The sequence below is a fragment of the Hypanus sabinus genome, chromosome 21 (genome assembly GCF_030144855.1).
Source record: "Hypanus sabinus isolate sHypSab1 chromosome 21, sHypSab1.hap1, whole genome shotgun sequence".
NCBI classification, from domain to species: domain Eukaryota; kingdom Metazoa; phylum Chordata; class Chondrichthyes; order Myliobatiformes; family Dasyatidae; genus Hypanus; species Hypanus sabinus.
The window spans coordinates 14123999-14144827 of NC_082726.1; the positions used below are offsets into that span (position 1 = coordinate 14123999).

The 20829-nt window shown below is 43.9% G+C and overlaps 1 protein-coding gene across 4 annotated transcripts in view; it reads left to right on the plus strand.

The window, feature by feature from the left end:
• usp3 (ubiquitin specific peptidase 3) overlaps nucleotides 1–20829 on the plus strand; it is a 117669-nt gene that overhangs the window by 76599 nt on the left and 20241 nt on the right. For all 4 annotated transcript variants that reach the window (XM_059945999.1, XM_059946000.1, XM_059946002.1 and 1 more), the window contains exons 5-11: nucleotides 1248–1329; nucleotides 6366–6448; nucleotides 11245–11358; nucleotides 15623–15736; nucleotides 16839–16985; nucleotides 17124–17230; nucleotides 17308–17388. In XM_059945999.1, coding sequence (XP_059801982.1) covers nucleotides 1248–1329; nucleotides 6366–6448; nucleotides 11245–11358; nucleotides 15623–15736; nucleotides 16839–16985; nucleotides 17124–17230; nucleotides 17308–17388 — 728 coding nt within the window. The remainder of the gene's footprint in view (nucleotides 1–1247; nucleotides 1330–6365; nucleotides 6449–11244; nucleotides 11359–15622; nucleotides 15737–16838; nucleotides 16986–17123; nucleotides 17231–17307; nucleotides 17389–20829) is intronic.

A 20829-nucleotide genomic window follows, 5' to 3' on the forward strand; every position in this document is an offset into this window, starting at 1 on the left:
TGCTGTCTGCAAGAACAGATCAGAGTCAGGATACTCTGGGACAAATTACTCCTATTCTGAATTATGCCTTGTAATATGGTAGAACATTGTTAATTTACCTGAATCTGTTGTATTGTCCATGAGAATGCATTGTAACAATTGTACTTGACAGCTCAGGGCATCCAACACCTGAAAGTGCTAGTGAGTAGTGAACAAATGCTACAATCTTTTGAATTTTAATAAAGTTACATGCTAATTCTGTCTTGGAAGTATATTCTTTCATGGTATTTGACTTCAAGTCCTGCAATTCTCTACCTGACTGCACCAAGGCAGTGCCGTTTTAAGGGGTTGTTTCCACCGCCTTGAATTCATGGAGCGATAACAACTCTTGCAGTTAACAAATACATTCCATATATTGTTAGTGTCATGTTTAACTCTTTCATTTAATCATATTTTCTCCATCACCTGTCTCACCTTATCGAAACAAAATCAGAATGCTGGAAATCAGAAAGTTGAACAGTTCCTGTAAATAAAAAAACCCAGTAGACGCTTAGTTTGCACTGCCAGTACACCATGTAGCTTGGAACCATTGCTTGAAATTGTAATTTATAATTGGCAGAATTGAAGCCTGACTGTTTCACTAGCTATGGTTTCACCAGCATATTCTCTGGGGGTTAACTGCTAGATTGTTCAATCTCAACCCATTAAAATAAAAATATTTTGTGTTTAAGCCGTGTCTTTTGTCTTACGGCATTCTGAACACCCTTTTCCCCATTATGTTCTCAATAAGAAGTGCACCAGTGGTCTGGATGAGGAACTTGTTTTGAACAAATTGACTGTTTTTGTCCAATTATTAACTTCTGGTGGTCATTGACAATTGAGCCAAAGCTGCTTGCCAATTGACAAAGCAGTTTATTCCTGATACCATGATATGACTAATTATTTGCTTTACTCACCAAGATTGCACATGCTTGACATTTACCACCCACTCCCAAAGTTTTTTAGTGTTAAATTTCTTGTATATTGCTGAGAATGAAGGTAGGGAAATTGAGAAGTCAATTTTCTTTATGTGAGATTCCAATACAAGAACAGTCATTTTGTACCCAATCGCATCCGGTTTCTTGCAGTATGTCTGTGCAAATTTGTCTATTTGTGCAGTGTGACATTTCTGTTTTGAATAATGAACTATTTGAACCCAGCTGTGATAGTAAACACAATTACTGTATTGTCTGGTGAAAGTAATGCAGTTTTTAATGTCTTCTCCACAGTTCAGCTTTTTCCGCAGACAGACACTGCAAAAGAAAGCTGATGGAAAGTTCGTCCATGAACAACAAGTATTTGAAACTTAATGTAAGTACAGAGCATAACTACTTTGCACTGTTAATTAGAACACTTGACAATATTTGTTCTTGTGCTAAAAATTTTGACATTGTGTTTTCTCAGTACAAATGATTGGATATGCATTTGCCTTTTTACTGAACTCTAAGGCATATTTGGAAAAAGACTGTAGCAGTTTACTACGCACAGCGCTAAAATAATGACACGGAGTCAGTAAACTGCAGTTAAAGAAAGATTTTATTTGAACTTCACAGCCTTGCTTTAAAGCCTCCCTGATCCCGCCCTCCCTGGGCACGGATTCTGTAGGGGCACGTACTCGCAATCCCCCGCAGGCTTTTCCCTTTGTTGGTGAAGCAGACCTGGCGCCCTTTTGGGACTGGCCTTTGTGCCGGCGTGCTGGCTATTTGTGAGCCGGTTTGAGTGCGCTAGGAAGTGGGTCGGCACATAACCCCCCCCCCAGATCCAGCGATACACCCCCCAATGTCCACAGTCTGGGCCGGACCCTGTTTGGGAGGTTGGCCTTTGCACCGCGGTGCCAGAAACTCGACCTGTTGCGCCAAGTCCTTGGTCCGCCGTGAAAACCTCCTCTCTCCCCCCAACATCCAGCACGAACGTGGACCTGCTGTTCCTGAGCACCGTAAATGGCCCCTCATAGGGCAGTTGCAGCGGTGGCCGATGCCTGCCCCTTCGTACAAACACAAACTTACAGTTCTGCAGGTCTTGGGGTACGCAGGTCGGGTTCTGCCCATGCTGCGAAGTGGGTATGGGGGCCAGGTCATTGAGTCTCTCGCGTAGTCTGCCCAGGACTGCTGCAGGTTCTTCCTCTTGCCCCCTTGGGGTTGGTATGAACTCCCCGGGGATGACCAAGGATGCGCCGTACACCAACTCGGCCGACGAGGCGTGCAGATCGTCTTTGGGCGCCATGCAGATGCCGAGTAGGACCCAGGGAAGCTCGTCCACCCAGTTAGCTCCTCTCAGGCAGGCCATGAGAGCCGACTTTAGGTGACGGTGGAAACGCTCTACCAGGCTGTTCAACTGTGGGTGGTAGGCAGTGGTGTGGTGCAGCTGAGTCCCCAAAAGGCTGGCCATAGCTGACCACAGGCTGGAGGTGAACTGGGCGCCTCTGTCGGAGGTAATGTGGGGTGGTACACCAAAGCAGGACACCCAGTGCCCGGGCACAAGATTTGGAGGTGGTGTCGGTGAGCGGGATCGCCTCTGGCCAACTTGTGAACCGGTCCACGATAGTCAGGAGGTGCCGCACTCTGTGCGACACTTGCAGGGGGCCCACGATATCCACATGAATGTGGTCGTAACGCCGGTGGGTGGGGTGGAACTGCTACGGCAGAGCTTTGGTGTGCCGCTGCACCCTGGCCGTCTGGCAGTGCATGCACGTTCTGGCCCATTTACTGACCTGCTTGCGGGGTCCATGCCAAACAAACCTGCTAGAGACCATCCGGACGGTTGTCCTGATGGAGGGGTGCGCTAAGTTATGAATGGAGTCGAAAACGCGTCGCCGCCATAAGACGACGGGACGGGGCTGGCTGGTGGCGACGTCACAGAGTAGGGTCCTCTCACCTGGGCCTACGGGGAGGTCCTGGAGCTGCAAACCAGAGACTGCGGTTCTGTAACTCGGGATCTCCTCGTCTGCCTGCTGCGCCTCTGCCAGCGCCTCAAAGTCTACCCCTTGGGAAAGGGCATGAATGTCAGGGTGAGAGAGCGCGTCCGCCGCGACGTTGTCCTTACCCAAGACGTGCCGGACATCCGTCGTGTATTCAGAGATGTAGGACAGATGGTGCTGCTGGCAGGACAACCAAGGATCGGACACCTTCGTGAACGTAAAGGTAAGCGGCTTGTGGTCCATGAACGCGGTGAAGGGCCGACCTTCTAAGAAGTACCTGAAATGCCAGATTGCCAGGTATAGCGCCAACAGTTCCCGGTCGAAAGCACTGTATTTGAGCTTGGGTGGCCGCAAGGGTTTGCTGAAAAGCGCCAGGGGTTGCCAGCAACCCGCGATGAGTTGCTCCAGTACCCCACCGCCTGCCGTGGTAGAGGCGTCCATTGTGAGGGCGGTAGGGACGTCCATTCTGGGATGCACTAGCATCGCGGCATTTGCCAAGGCTTCTTTCGTTTTAATGAAAGCGGCGGCGGACTCCTCGTCCCAGGTAATGTCCTTGCCAGGACCCGACATCAGGGCGAACAGGGGGCGCATGATTCGGGCAGCTGAAGGGAGGAAGCGGTGGTAGAAATTGACCATACCTACGAATTCCTGAAGGCCTTTGATTGTGGTGGATCGGGGGAAATGGTGGACTGTGTCTACCTTAGTGGGCAGAGAGGTCTTTAGTAATCTTGTGGCCCAGGAAGTCAATGGTGTCGAGCCCGAACTGGCATTTGGCCGGGTTGATTGTTAGACCGTACTCAGTCAGTCGGGCATAGAGTTGACAGAGGTGGGACAGATGCTCCTGACGACTGCTGCTGGCTATGAGGATGTCGTCCAAATAGATTAATGTGAAGTCTAGGTCGCGTCCCACCACGTCCATTAACCGCTGGAACGACTGTGCGGCATTCTTCAGGCCGAACGGGGTGATGAGAGCCGTTTTGGGGACGTCGTCCAGATGCATCGGGATTTGATGGTATCCCCGGACGAGGTCCACCTTGGAGAAGATCCGTGCGCCGTGCAGGTTTGCTGCAAAGTCCTGAATGTGTGGCACAGGGTAAAGGTCCGGTGTGGTAGCCTCGTTCAGCCTGCGGTAGTCGCCGCATGGTCTCCAGCACCCTGTCGCTTTGGGCACCATGTGCAAGGGGGAGGCCCATGGGCTGTCGGACCGCTGGATGATCCCCAACTCCTCCATCCTCTGGAACTCCTCCTTCGCCAGTCGGAGCTTGTCCGGGGGAAGCCGCCGAGCACGGGCGTGGAGGGGTGGTCCCTGGGTCGGGATGTGGTGCTGTACACCGTGTTGGGGCATGGCTGCCGTGAACTGTGGTGCCAGAACCGATGGGAAATCCGCCAGGACCCTGGTGAAGTCGTTGTCAGACAGCGTGATGGAGTCGAGGTGTGGGGCTGGCAACTGGGCTTCTCCCAGGGAGGACATCTGAAAGGTCTTGGCGTGGACCGGTCTCGGCATGGACCAGTCTCTGCCTCGGCAGGTCGACCAGCAGGCTGTGAGCCCACAAAAAATCCACACCCTGAAGCGTTTGGGCTACGGCGGCCATTGTGAAGTCCCATGTGAACCTGCTGGAGCTGAACTGTAGCTGCACCGTACGGGTGCCGTATGTCCTTACCGTGCTGCCGTTCATGGCCCTCGGGGGGAACCTGGTGCCCTGTTGCGGGTGTCGTAACTTGTCGGAGGTAAGACGCTGATCTCGGCACCGATGTCGACCAAAAAACAGCGTCCCGACCTCTTGTCCCACACATACAGGAGGCTATCCCGATGGCCAGCTGCCATAGCCATCGGCAGCAGCTAGCCCTGGTGTTTCCCGGGAACTTGCAGGGCGGGCTTCTGCGCCCCACCGCTGGTGGTAGAAGCACCATTGTTCGTTGGTCTCCTCACCCCTGCCTCTGAGGTTAGCGGGCTCTGTGGCCGGGCCTGGTCTGGTTTGCTGCTGGGAGTGTGGCTGGGTGATCTGTGCGACGGACGCCCCACTCTCCTTCTTGGCATTCCACAGCAAGTCCGCCCGGGCTGCCACCTTCTGGGGGTTGCTGAAATCCGCGTCGGACAGCAGCAGGCGTATGTCCTTGGGCAGCTGCTCCAGGAATGCCTGCTCAAGCATGAGGCAGGGTTTGTGTCCGCTGGCCAGAGACAACATCTCATTCATTAAAGCCGATGGAGGTCTGTCTCCCAAGCCATCCAGGTGCAGTAAACAGGCAGCCCGCTCGCGCCGTGAGAGTCCAAAAGTCCTTATGAGCAGGGCTTTGAATTCCGTATACTTGCCGTCTGCTGGGGGAGACTGTACGAACTCCTCAACCTGTGCAGCTGTGTCCTGGTCGAGGGAGCTCACCACGTAGTAGTAAATTGTGTCCTCTGAGGTTATCTGCTGAACGTGGAATTGGGCTTCTGCTTGCTGGAACCATAGGTGAGGTCGCAGCGACCAGAAGCTTGGCAGTTTCAACGAAACCGCATGAACAGATGCGGCGTCATTCATCTCCGGTCCAAAAATCGTTTGGACCATCGGGGTCACCAATTATAGCGGTGTGCTACACGCAGCGCTAAAATAACGACACGGAGTCAGTAAACTGCAGTTAAAGAAAGATTTTATTCGAACTTCACAGCCTTACTTTAAAGCCTCCCTGATCCCGCCCTCCCCGGGCGCGGATGCTGTAGGGGCACGTACTCACAATCCCCCGCAGGCTTTTCCCTTTGTTGGTGAAGCAGACCTGGCGCGCTTTTGGGACTGGCCTTTGTGCCGGCGCGCTGGCTATTTGTGAGCCGGTTTGAGTGCACTAGGAAGTGGGTTGCCACAAGACTAAATATTTGGCATGTACAAATTTGCTTGTCTGTTTTCACATTATTGTTCAGAGGTAATTCACTCTATTTGTTTGAGGATATAATCCTGACATTAGTTTTTCTGAAGTATTAGTGTTTTATCTATATTTCAAAAATCTGCTACAATGTAATTTATGTTGAAACGAGTAACTGAAAAATTTTGAAATCCTTGAGTGATTTTTTTTTCCTTGTGGGGTTTATTGGTAATGGGAGAATAACACCTGGAATTTGTCCTGCACTAGTGCCCGAGCGGATGTGATGTGTCCATAAGGGAGCAGAGAGTGTTTAAATTTTATTTGGTTTATTTGCCAGAATTTGATTTATGCACTAAGTAATGTGGCAGGGATGAGAGACTCCCTTTTGATTTTAAATAGTCTAGATTGCCAGTAAAAGCAAACCATTTGTTATTGACTGGAACGAGTTACCTCTTGAAGCTTTTTATGCAGGTGATTCCATCTTATTGTGAAACCTTGCTTAGGGTTTTACCAGTCTATTATTTTGCTGCAAATATTCATGCATCATTAGCTGTTTGGATTGCCTACTAACAGATCGCCCAACTGTTAACAGGGAGGAACCTCTGCCATATGTGCTACAGGACTTCGGAATCTTGGGAACACCTGTTTTATGAATGCCATCCTCCAGTCACTCAGGTAACTGGCTTAGCACTGAGTCATTGGTGATTGCAGTAAATCAATGAAAGTTGATGTGTTTTGTTCCAACAGTGTGCATCTTGAATCCTGCTGTAGTGGAGTCAACTATGGTTGTGAAAAAGGAGCCAAGAAATGTAATTGTAAATGTTATCCAAACAGTTTCCAATTTTTCAGAAATCTACAGATTTTAAAAAAACTTCAGGTTATGTATCTTCATGAACATTAAGCTGTTTTTCCTCAAGCAAATTATTTTATTGTGGTGGAAGGCTGCAACCATACCTCATGGAAGCTTTTTCCTTTTTTTCATATATTGGAGTGCTAGTTAGTTTTTTCACAGTAGAATTGATCAAATATAATTTTAAAGTAAAAAGCCATATGTACCTACAATTTGATAGAAAAACTAACTAATGGGAATAGGCAGCATCTACAGAGGGTGAATCAGTTAACATTTCAGGCACACGACTTTTCACCAGACTAAGAAATGAGTAAACAAACGTGTTAGCTGCCGGTGACTAGTGGTGTTCCGCAGGGGTCAGTGTTGGTACTGCTTCTCTTCATGCTATATGTCAGTGATTTGGATGATGAAATTGATGGTTTTGAGGCCATTTGCAGATAGTATGATAGATGGCGGGGGGTGGGGCAGGTAGTGTTGAGGAAGCAGGGAGTCTGCAGAATGACTTAAACAGATTAAAAGAATGGACCAAAAAGTGACAGATGGAGTATGGGGTAGGGAAGTGTATGGTCGTGCACTTTGGTGACAGGAATTTTCTAAGCAGAAAGCAAGTTTAGAAATCTGCGATGTAAGAGGGTTTGGGGTCTTTGTGCAGGATTCCCTAAAGGTGAACTTGGAGGTTGAGTTGGTGGTTAGGAAGGCAAATGAAATGTAACAGAATACTTGACCACTCGTCTGGATGAGTGCAGCTCCATCAACACTCAAGAAGCTTGACACCATCCAATACAACGCAGCCCACTTGATTGGTATCCCTTTCTTAAGCATCAAGTCCCTCCACCATTAACAAACAGTTGCAACAGTGTGTACTATCTACAAGATTCACTGCAACAACGCAGCAAAGTTCCTAAGGCAGCACCTTCCAGACCCAAGACCACAACCATCTAGAAGGACAAGAACAGCAGACACCTGGGAACATCATCACTTGGAAATCCCCCTCCAAGTCACTCACCATCCTAACTTGGAAACCTATCACTGTTCCTTCATTATTGCTGGGTCAAAATTACGGAATTCCCTCCCTAACATCACTGTGGGTGTACCTACACATCGGGGACAGCTGTGGTTCATCACCTCCTCCTCAAGGGCAACTACGGATGGGCAGTAAATGAGCCTTAGCTGGTAACGCCCACATCCGTAACTGAATACATTTTTAAAGAGTCAGTGGGTATATTTAGTGGAAGTTGATTGGTTCTTGATTAGGGCGTCAAAAGGTTATAAGGAGAAGGCAGTAGATTGAGGTTGAGGGATAATAAATCAGCCATGATTGAATGGCAGAGCAGACTCGCTGGGCCAAATGGCCTAATTCTGCTCTTGTGTCTTATGGTCTCATGTCTAAGATGCAGCCAGTATGGGGAAGGGTAGCGAGAATAAATCAAATCTTTCTATGAGATGATGATTAAGATTGTACAAGTGTGAAGGGGGAGGGTTTGTGTAGATAAGAGAGATGAATGAGGGCTTTTGAAAAGGGGAAAAAGATACAACTACTAGAAATTTGAAGTCAAAAGAATGCTGGAAATGCTCGGCAAATTAGAAAGTTTCTCTGAAGAGAAAAATCAAGGTGTTAGTACAGCCTTATGACCCTGTCTCAGAAATGACTAGTTTTGTCATAAGCAGGATTGCCTAATGATTTTGATCAATTAAGTGTATATAGATTCATTGTAAGTGAGAATCTGCCTTTCTGTTTTCTCACCAAGAGTTGTAGCTTGTAATATTTGACTAGGGGTTATACCTGGCTCTTTCTACTTACCTTAGCAAGTTACAACTTGAGCCATAATTTGCAGTGGTCTTGGAGCCTAGAAATCTAGGCTGACAGTGCAGCAATTACTGAGCAAGTGATTGCAGGTAATAAGTGATTGTAAATTGTAGATTGTAATCCAGTACACAATTGCAAAGAGAATATAATTTAACCAGCTATGTCCTGGATAATTAGCCATTTGTTGACCATGAATAAAACAGATAATTTTCCTTGCAGTTTATGTGAGCTTCCAGTGTTTACATTAGTGGCTGCCATTGAGAAGGTATCTTTATTTACTGAAAAGTAGATTGGAACATTTGGCTCAGCATGTGAATGGAAACTCGTATTACGTAAATAAAAGCACAATGTGGAAATGCTCAGCAGGCCAGGCAGTATCTATGCAAAGAAGTCAATAAATCTATTATGTAAGTATTGTGTATGTCACCATATACAAGTTGAGTACCTCTTATCCGAAATTCCAAAATCTGAAAACCTCTGAAATCCAAATTTTTTTCATCACTGACATGTCACAAATGGAAATTTCCACAAGATGCTAGGAAGGTTTCCAGGCGATGCGTGGGTCTCTGCACACAGCACACAGTTCTGAGAAGTGACCTCACTTATGTAATGAACAGAAATTAATGAAAAACAGAAAAACATGGCATAAAGCAAAAAATGAAGATCTTGATTGTATTGTCAGCTTCGAAGTGAACATATGCTGCTTAACATGTACTACTTGAGAAATAAGCAGGATCTAATACAATGAGCTGAAAATTTATGGTACTTGTAAAAATTCAGCAGGCTGGTTACAGAAATTTAAGAAAAGGCATGGCTTTACATTTTTAAAAACATCTGCTGATCACAAAAATCTAGCACCAGAACCAGTCTACAATGCTGATTGTTTCTATCCTTTACATAAAACCTTTTTTAAAAAAGTAAAAAGCAAATAGTGTACTGTAACCTTTTGATCAAAATGACGTGTCATAGGTGAAGACTGAAAATCTGCCATTGCTTCTTGTTCAGCAATTGATTCAGATTTTCTCCTGATGCTCCCAAGCTGCTTTGAACACATTACATATCTTCAATATAATGAAAATATAATGAATTTTACTGTTGGGTACATATGTGATGAACAAGTGTAATACGAAGATTGCTGCTTACTGGTAGCACATAAGTTCAGTTGGAAATAATGGCGATCCCAAGCTTTCTCATTATATATTCCAAAATCCAAAACATTTTGGTCCCCAGCCATGTCGGATAAGGGGTATTCAACCTGTATTACCTTGAGATTAATTTTCTTGCAGGCATTTACAGGAAAATACAGAAATACAATATAGTTTATGAAAAACTATACATAAACACCAAAAAAACAACCAATGTACAAAAGACAAATTATGCAAACTTTAAAAAATTAATAGCTATCACTGAGAACCTGAGTTCTAGAGTCCTTGAAAATGAGTCGTAGGCTGTGGAATCAGATCAGAGTTAAGGTGAATGAAGTTATCTACTTGGTTCAGGAGGCTGATAGTTCTAGAGTAACAGCTGTTCTGAACCCATTGGTATGGGAACTCAGACTCTTGTACATCCTGCCCAATGGTAGTAAGAATGCATGGCCTGGATGGTGGGTGCTAATTTCTTGTGGCAGTACTCCTTATAGATGTGTGCATTGGTGGGAAGGGCTTTGCTGTGTTGGACTGGCCTATCCACTCTATAGACTTTTCTATTCCTGGGTGTTGGTGTTTCCCCACTTTACCATGATGCAACCAATTAAAATATTCTCTCCTGTGCATCTTTAGAGGTTTGTCAAAGTTTTAGGTGACATGCCAAATTTTCACCAATTTCTAAGAAAGTAGAGGCAATGTCATGCCTTCTTTGTGATGCCTTTTATGTGCTGGTCCCTGGACAGATCCTCTGAAATGATAACACCAAGGAATTTAAAGTTACCGATCCTCTTCGTCTTCTGTCCCCTCATGGAGCTCAGGCTTTTTGCTCCTGTAATCGATAAGTAGCTCTTCGGTTTTGCTGACATTGAGTGGGAAGTTGTTGTGGCACTGTTCAACCAGACTTTCAATCTCCCTCCTATATGGTGATTTGCCACAACCTTTGATGCAGCCAACGACAGTGGTGTTGTCAGCAAACTTAACTTTGGAGTTGGAGCTGTAATTAGCCGCACATTAGCTACAAATATGTAAAGTGAGTAGAGCAGAGGGCTGGGTATGTAGCCTTGTGATGCACCTGTGCTGATGGTGATTGTGGAGGAGATGTTATTGCCAATCCAAACTGGAGTCTACCATTGAGGAAATAAAGGATCCATTTGCACAGGGAGGCTTAGGTCTTGGCACTTAGTCATTATGTTTGAAGGGATGATGGTGTTGAATGCTGAGCTGTGCACCTTCATTGTCCAAATGTTCCAGATATGAGTGAAGGCCCAAAGAAATGGCATCTGCTGTTGACCTGTTGTGACGGTAGGCAAAGTGGACGTGAATCCAGATCACTCTTCAGGCAGGAGTTGATATGCTTAAATCCACTGTGATGAAGTGCTTTGAGAGGTTGGTTATGAAGTGTTACTGGATGATAGTTAATATTACTGCAAGATCAAATTGAAATATTAAATGTTTCTCTTCCCACAGATGCTACATGACATGGTTATTTCAAGCATTTTCGGTTTTTAATTCAGATTCCCAATTTCTTCTATACACTCCATTGGTCAGATTATTTTTCTTTGGGCATGAATTATTTAGCAGTGACATTTAAGTTTTTCTAGTTTAAAACACTATAGAGACATCAGTCGGTATTGTTTTTAACAACCTTTTTTTTCCTTCCCACTTGCAGTAACATTCAGCAATTTTGCTGTTATTTCAAGGAGCTGCCAGCAGTGGAACTGCGTAGTGGTAAAACTGCAGGTAGACGTACCTATCACACCAGAAGCCAGGGTGACAACAGTGTGTATGTTGCTATTGTTTTCTTTTAAATCCCACAACAACATTGAATAATAAAGGCATGAGCAAACCAATAGTTGAAAATATATTTTAATATCAAACTTGGAACAGTAGCCAGTATTGTGGAATACCATTTAATTGAATCTAACAATTTATATTGTCATAATTTTGTACATTGTTGATGACTTTAAAGCAAGTAGACTGAATTTGTGTATTAGGACAGCTAATTAGACATTTTAGTAAGGTTTAAACTTTTCAGGATTTGGTGTTTATGCCTTATCTGATTGACTTGTAGTTATAGGAGGTGGGTGGGTGGGGAGAACAAATCAGTTCCAAATCAGTTCTTTGTATGATTTGTATATGTCGTGAGATTCTCTAAATATTTTTAAAATAAGTTTTCTTTTGAGATTACAAGTCTATGTATACAAGAAGGACTGGGTGGGAGAAGCAAATCCACAATTTTTTAAATGAAATGTGTTAATTATAAGTTGGCTATCAAAATGAGGGAATGGAATTTAGCAGACAGCTTTCTTTCATTTCAAAAGCAGTGACTAAATAAAAACAAAAACCTCCAGCACAATACAGGCCCTTTGGCCAACAATGCTGTGCTGAACATGCACTTTAGCAATTACCTAGGGTTATCCATAGCGTTCTATTTTTCTAAGCTCCATGTACCTGTCCAGGAGTCTCTTAAAAGACCTTATCGTATTCACCCCCATCACCGTTGCTGGCATCCTATTGCATGCACTCACCACTCTCTGCGATTTATTTTATTTTTTTTTAATTACCTCTGACGTCTCCTCTGTACCTACTTCTAAGCACCTTAAAACTGTGCCCTCTCACGTTAGCCATTTCAGCCCTGGAAGAAGCCTCTGACTATCCACATGATCAATGCCTCTCATCATCTTCTAGGCCTCTATCAGGTTACCTCTCATCCACCGCCGCTCCAAGGAGAAAAGGCCGAGTTCACTCAACCTATTCTCATAAGGTATGCTCCCCAATCCAGGCAACATCCTTGTAGATCTCCTCTGCACCTTTCTATAGTTTCCACATCCTTCCTGTAATGAGGTGACCAGAAATGAGCACAGTACCTCAAGTGGGGTCTGACTAGCGTCCTATATAGCTGTAACATTACCTCTCAGCTTTTTAACTTGATCCCACAGTTGATGAAGGCTAAAGCACCATATACCTTCTTAACCAGAGAGTCAACCTGTGCAGCAGCTTTGAATGTCCAAAATCCCTCTGATCCTCCACACTGCCAGGAGTCTTACCATTAATACTATATTCTGCCATCATATTTGACCTACCAAAATAAACCACCTCACACTTATCTGGGTTGAACTCCATCTGCCACTCCTCAGCCCAGTTTTGCATCTTATCGATGACCTGCTGTAACCTCTAACAGCCCTCCACACCATCCACAACGCCCCCAACCTTTGTGTCATCAGCAAATTTACTAACCCATCCCTTCACTTTCTCATCCAGGTCATTTATAAAAATCACAAAGAGTAGGGGTCCCAGAACAGATCCCTAAGGCACACCACAGGTCACTGACCTCCATGCAGAATATGACCCGTCTACAACCACTCTTTGCCTTCTGTGAGCAAGCCAATGCATGATCCACAAAGCAAGGTCTCCTTGGATCCCATGCCTCCTTACTTTCTCAATAAGCCTTGCATGGGGTTCCTTATCAAATGCCTTGCTGAAATCCATATACACTACATCTACTGCTCTACCTTCATCTACATGTTTAGTCACATCCTTAAAAAATTCGATCAGGCTCGTAAGGCACGACCTGCCTTTGACACAGTCATGCTGACTATTCCTAATCATATTATGCCTCTCAAAATGTTCATAAATCCTGCCTCTCAGGATCTTTTCCATCAACTTACCAACCATTCTGAAGTAAGATTCACTGCTCTGGAATTTCCTGGGCTATCTTGACTTCCTTTCTTGAATAAGGGAACAACATCTGCAACCCTCCAATCCTCTGGGACTTCTCTTGTTCCCATTGATAATGCAAAGATCATCGCCAGAGGCTGAGCAATCTCCTCCCATGTCTCCCACAGTAGCCTGAGGTGCATCTCATCCGGTCCCAGAGACTTATCCAACTTGATTTCCAAAAGCTCCAGCACATCCTCTTTCCTAACGTCTATGTGCTCAAGTTTTTCAGCCTTCTCTAAGTCATCCCTACAGTCGCCAAGATCCTTTTCCATAGTGAATACTGAAGCAAAGTATTCATTAAGTACCTCTGCTATCTCCTCCAGTTCCATACACACTTTCCCACTATCACACTTGATTGGTCCTATTGCCCCACATCTTCTTGCTCTTCACGTATTTGTAGAATGCCTTGGGGTTTCTTTAATCCTGCTTGCCCAGGCCTTCTCATGAGCCCTTCTGGCTCTCCTAATTTCATTCTTAAACTCCTTCCTGCTAGCCTTATAATTTTCTGGAACTCTATCATTACCTAGTTCTTTTTTAAACCTTTCCTAAGATTTTTTTCTTGACTAGATTTTCAATAGCCTTTTTACACCACAGTTCCTGTACCCTACCATCCTTTCCCTGTCTCATTGGAATGTACCTATGCAGAACACCACGCAAATATCCCTGAACTTTTTGCCACATTTCTGCTGTACATTTCCCTGAGAACGTCTGTTCCCATTTTATGCTTCCAAGTTCCTGCCTGATGGCTTCATATTTCCCCTTACTCAAATTAAACACTTTCCTAACTTGTCTGTTCCTATCCCTCTCCAATGCTATGGTAAAGGAGATAGAATTGTGATCACCATTTCCAAAATGCTCTCCCACTTGTAGGCTTATCTGCATTATGTCAGGAAACCTTCCTGAACACACCTAACAAACTCTACCCCATCCAAACCCCTCATTCTAGGGAGATGCTAATCAGTATTTGGGAAATTAAAATCTCCCACCACAACAACCCTGTTATTATTACATCTTTCCAGAATCTGTCTCCCTATCTGTTCTTCGATGTTCCTGTTACTATTGGGTGGTCTATTTTTTTAAAAAATACCCAGTAGAGTTATTGACCCCTTCTTGTTTCTTAACTTACACCAAAGTGGACAATCCTTCCAAGACTTCCTCCTTTTCTGCAGCCATGACACTACCTCTGTTCAGCACTGCCATGCCCCAACCTCTTTTGCCTCCCTCCCTGTCCTTTCTAAAACATCTAAAGCCTGGCACTCGAAGTAACCATTCCTGCCCCTAGCCATCCAAGTCTTTGTAATGGCTACAACACCATAGCTCCAAGTACTGATCCACACACTAAACTCATTTGCTTTGTTCATGATGCGTCTTGCTTTAAAATAGACACATCTTAAACCATCGGTCTGAGCACATCCCTACCTATCCTCCCTCTCGCACTGTCTCAAAGCTTTCTCTATTTGTGAGTTCAACAATCCCTTCCTCCATCTCTTCAGTTCGGTTCCCTCCCCCAGAAATTCGAGTTTAAACTCTCCCCAATAGCCTTAGCAAACCTCCCTACCAGGATATTTGTCCCCCTTGGATTCAAGTGCAACCCATCCTTTTTGTACAGGTCTCAATGATCCAGAAATCTGAATCCCTGCTCCTGCTCCAATCTCTCAGCCATGCATTTATCCTCTACCTCACTCTATTCCTGTATTCGCTGTCGTGTGGCACAGGCAGTAATCCTGAGATTACTACCTTTGAGGTCCTGCTGGTCCTGCTTCTCAACTTTCTTCCTAACTCCCTGTAGTCTGTTTTCAGGGCCTCCTCCCTTTTCCTACCTATGTCGTTGGTACCAATATGTACCATGACCTCTAGCTGTTCACCTTCCAACTTCAGGATATCGTGGACGCAATCAGAAACATACCGGACCCTGGTACCTGGGAAGCAAACTACCATCCGTGTTTCTTTCCTGCGTCCATAGAATCACCTGTCTGACCCGCTAACTATAGAGTTCCTATTATTGCTGCCTTCCTTTCCCTTCCCTTCTGAGCCACAGGGCGAGACTCTTTGCCAGAGCCACAGCCTCTGTTGCTTCCCCCAGGTGAGCTGTCTTTTCCTTCCCCCCCCCCCCCCCAACAGTACTCAAACAGGAGGACTTGTTAAGGGGGACTGCCACAGGGGTACTCTGTCATTATAGCCTTCCATAAAGAAACAAACGAATTTGAGGCAATGGTTCAAATGGCTCTGTAATATAATTCTTGTAGTTTTAGAAAATGCTGGTACTGTCAGAGCACTTGGGTAGTGCTATTGATGTTCCACCCTTTTATCCCTACCTGATACTGCAGTTCCCTGGTGGAAGAGTTCCGGAAAACGCTCTGTGCTTTATGGCAAGGAAGCCAGACTGCATTCTGTCCTGAGTCTCTCTTCTATGTCATTTGGAAGATCATGCCAAATTTCAGGTAGGCATCAGATTATCCTTTTGTGCAAACCAGTTAAAGCCTCTCTCACACAAGAGTCTGCAGGTATAATGAGCAAAGCAAAAACTGCTGGAGGAACAGGAGGTCAGGATCCAGCTTGGTTTTTACTCTACAGATATTGACGTATTCTGAAAGTTTCTAGCATCTGTTAACCATGGAAGGAATTGATTTTCCATAGAAAAGCGGTGTAAAATGAATTCACAATTGTGTTTCAAAGGCATTTTGACTGGAAGATTTCAAATATGGGTAAATATTTTACACTAATTGAGTTTAATATGAAAGCTTGCTCTCAAATTATTACAGAAAATGTGGCATTAGTTTTTGTTTCTCTGGCAATTAAGTGTGAATTCGTGTATTAGGACAGCTAATTAGATATTTTAGTAAGCTTTAGACTTGAAAAATGTATTGTAAATCTCAATGGACTCATTTTTCAGTAACATTTGATTTGAACTGTAAATAGTAACTCTAATTGACATTGTGTGTTTCAAAAAAGCTCTTTACACTGCACTGACAAAGGAAGTGTGAAACACCAGGGAGTGGCCATGCTGAAATTCCACAAACTAATTATGCTTTCATCAAGAGAGTTGAAAGTGTTGCCATTTGCTTTAAAATCGCCCTAGAGTTGTTAATGATGTGAAGTGCTGATTACAATAGAGAGAGAGAGCAGCAATTTAGGTACTATAACAACTGTCATTTGTATGTAATTGACTTTACGTAATATGGATGATGGCAAAATCTGTTCTGCTTTTTCCCCATGGCATAATTCTCTCACTGTATATCGTGTATTTAAGTTAAAAGCTTCAACCCTACTGTTGCATTTTCTTACTTAGCCTTAGAAGGTGGAATGGAACACATGAAATACTACAAAAGAGTTCTGTAGATAGAATCGATTTCATTGCAAATCAGAACTGTTTGTCTTAAATTGTCCCTTTTGCACACCAAATAATTTAGCTGACATATCACACTGAGGATAATGGAACAAAAGAAGCAAAGTAGTCTGTGATTTGTAATGGAAAGAATGTACTTAAGTGAACTGACATTTACTGTGCCAAGTATCACATGGTTAATTGTATTTCTCCGGCAGAGGATATCAGCAACAAGATGCTCATGAATTTATGCGATACTTGTTAGACCACCTACACTTGGAGCTTCAGCGAAGCTACAATGGTATGACAACTTCATTTATTTTACCAGACAGCTCGAGCATCTCTTCCTCCAGTAAATGCTGCATGTAAGTCCCTGATTCTTGTATCTTATATTAGAGAAGAATGGAGAATGTGTTGTGTGTTAATGTTACAGCATAATGTTAGCAATAACATGGCTTTTAGCTTCCTTATTTACCTGTTGCTTGTAACATGATTATTTTCAGAAATGGTGTTTCAACAGTTGTCACTAATATATTTGGAGGAATACTTCAGAACGAAGTCAATTGTCTAATATGTGGAACCGAATCTCGGAAGTTTGATCCATTCCTTGGTAAGTTTCTTTGTATTTTCATGTTTTAGCTGTTTCCTATATAAAAGCTTATTTCTAAAGGAATTTTCTCTTTTAAGATCTTTCATTAGATATCCCAAGTCAGTTCAGAAACAAAAGATCCAAGAATCAGGATAGTGGACCAGTATGTACACTACGGGGTGAGTTTCTGTTGTGTGTAATTTTTACATAAAATTGAAAGATAAAAAGATTTGGTACTAAGTACTATAATGAGAGAGTTTAAGACTTGGGTAAGCAACTAGATTGTCATAAAAATCTATTGATGCAATGTCCTGAGGGAGATTTTGTACATTTGTCTCATCAAATCCGTTCTACTTTCTTTTTACAGTCCATTAGTATTCAGTGCACTATAGCCCAAACATCTTGTGCTGGTTGGACTTGTGCATAGATTTGCCACATACATTTGTCTTTCTTTTAATATAATACATACCATACTTCATTGTTTTCTTTATAGCCTTGCTCATTTAAGATGCACCATACTCTGGGAATGGCTGAAGGTGACTGAATCAGCTTCTTTACTAAAATTGCGCTGATCCTGGTATGAAGAAACCATTGAGTTAGTGCTCTAATTTGTAAATGCCATTTGTTTACTGTAGTCAATGCCCTCAGCTCTTCACAACCTTTCTGCATGCATGTAACTTCGGTTAAAATGTAGAAACTGTAATTGTTCGAATGGACCTTTTGTTCCCAATTAAAAACACGCATGGGTACTGAAAGATAAAGCAAACCTCACAGTATTAATGAGAGCACAGTAGGGGGTGGCTGGAGCATGGGTGGGATAGATATACAGTGACAGATTCAGACTTGGCAAAAGCTCAGAGAAAGGCCAATAAACCCAGTTAAACTGAGTTATTCTGCACCCCAGAAGACATGTGCAATTATGGCTGACATTCTGTTGTGTGCTTTGTTGCTGAGTTTTGTTAAAGCTGTTGAATATTAACCAGTGAAATACATTTTGTTAAATATGTGAGAGTGAAGAGGGAAAGCGTTTATTTTTTTAAAAATCGAATTATTTTAAAACCTGTTTGTTTTCAAACCTTGTAGCGTTCTCCTTCGGGTGTAACGTAACGCCGAATTAAACGTCAAGATAAACCACAGTCAATGAAACAAGGTCGCAGTAAGATTAACCATTTACTGTTCACTCTTCACATCAACATATGGTGAAAACTGTTGATAAAACAATACAAGATTGATACAGTATTTGTTCCTTTCTTAATATCACATTTCCATTGTAAATACTTGTAAAAGTGACTATAACTATATTACACTAAGGTGTAGTATACTGGCAGAGTTTATCTACGCCATTGACTACTTTAAATACACTTCAATGCAAACTATCCGCAACTCTTTAACTAACGAAAACATAAACATTATCGACCGTCGTTACTTTTAACAGGATCGGCGTTAACATCTTAGTTCAATATATCGATTATCTATTAACTTACAGCATTGCTCTCACTGTGATTTCTAATGCTTGCAAAACAACTTCTGCTCGGGTCTGCCTCGTGGTTAGCCCCCACCCTCGTGTTGATCTCAAACCGCTATTTTCCCACAAGACGCGGCGAAACCGGATGTGACGTCATCACATGCCGATATATTTACAGGCAATGAATATACTTTAAACACTTCTAATTCTAACTAGAAAATACTAACAAATGAATTACTAAGCAAAAATATTATAAACTAAATAACTGTCATAAAGACTACACACTCCCCGCCTGACCTTCGTAAGGTCACAATGAACAGAGTGCAAAACTTAGTCTCTTAATCAGTCATTAGGTAGAAGTAGAATAACTTCTGTAACTGGCCTTTGGTAAATTTTCACATCGCCTTGGTCGGTGGTCTTCAATTCGATCTTCCTGACATGTCCATCCCCACTAGGGTATGTAGCAGTGATTCTGGCCATTGGCCAGCTGTTGCGGGCGATTTGCTTGTCCCTGAGCAGTCTCCAGCGAGACCAGAATCGATTTGCCAGAGCTTGGACTTGTCTCCATTGCTTTGTGTACAAATCCTTGTCGGAGAAGTCTCCTGGTGGAGGGGGAGCTCCTGCCTTCTGCGTAAGGAGCGTTGATGGCGAAAGTATGAAGGGGTTTTCTGGGTCAGAAGACACAGTTAGGAGTGGTCGTGTGTTTATAATGGCTGTGACCTCTGCCATTAGGGTGCACAGTACCTCGTGGGTCAATCGGGTGCATTGCTGCATCTCAGGTTTCCTTTTCTGGGTTTTTTGTAAGGACGTGAACCGCTTGACTGCCTGCTCTTTGTTATTTGGTGAGCGCTGGCGTGGTTCTCTGAAAGGCAATGGGGCGACCCCATTATTTGCTTCATCTCTGAAGACCTTGGTGTCCTTTGTTTTTAAGGAAATGGCATCTTGAGCTGGTTGAGCAAGTTTATTACCATGCTCAGTTTGAACGAAAACTGACTGACCTAGCGTCTCGTCAGTTACTTTACGCTTGTTAACGTCTTGTTGTGCTTCCTTAGGGTACACCTCAGTGAGGCAGATCTTGGAACAAGAACGGCTTGACTGACCTTGACCGCAAACTCCTGTACAGTTCGTGCTGACAACTGTTGTCCCGGAGTGAGCCTCTCCCTCCCCGCCGTCCTGTTGTGGGGGTGAAGGAGCGTTGTCGGTTCTTTCATTCTCGACTTCATCACGGAGTTGCGAGGGTAAATTGTCTTCCTCGTATGGATGTGATGCAATTGTGCCTCCCTGAGGTTCCTCGTGACATGGGATGTTATTGAATACATATGGAGAGGAAGGACGAGCCTGCCTGTCTATTTGAGATCGGACCTAGTCGCTTGTGCGTTCCAATCTGGTCCTTTCTGAAGTAGATCTTACTTCAGCCAGATCATGCATTCCTTCAGCTCCTTCTATGTACTCTGCTTCCGCCTTGGCAGCTTCTTCTTCTTCTAGCTGTAGCACTTGCAACTTTGTTGACATCCTTGCCATTTCCAACTGGATTTCGGCTTCTCTTGCAGCCCTTTCCTTCTGGATTTCGGCTTCTTTGACGGCCGCTTCCATTTTCAATTTTGCTAGTTGCTTGGCGTAGTCCACCCGCACATGGGCAGCATCTGCCTTAGCCCCACGCTGGGCGGCCTTACTTGCTGATGCCCTACTGCCCTTGTCGCTGGGCGGCATCGACTTGATGCTGGATCGAGATGACATTGCAGCACCTGAAACACCTGATAACGCCGCTTTTTCACTGTAGCGTTCTCCTTCGGGTGTAACTGATAACGCCAAATTAAACGCCGAGATAAACCACAGTCAATGAGAACCAGGTCGCAGTAAGATTAACCATTTACTGTTCACTCTTCACATCAACATATGGTGAAAACTGTTGATAAAACAATACAAGATTGATACAGTATTTGTTCCTTTCTTAATATCACATTTCCATTGTAAATACTTGTAAAAGTGACTATAACTACATTACACTAAGGTGTAGTATACTGGCAGAGTTTATCTACACCATTGACTACTTTAAATACACTTCAATGCAAACTAACCGCAACTCTTTAACTGACGAAAACATAAACATTATCGACCGTCGTTACTTTTAACAGGATCGGCGTTAACATCTTAG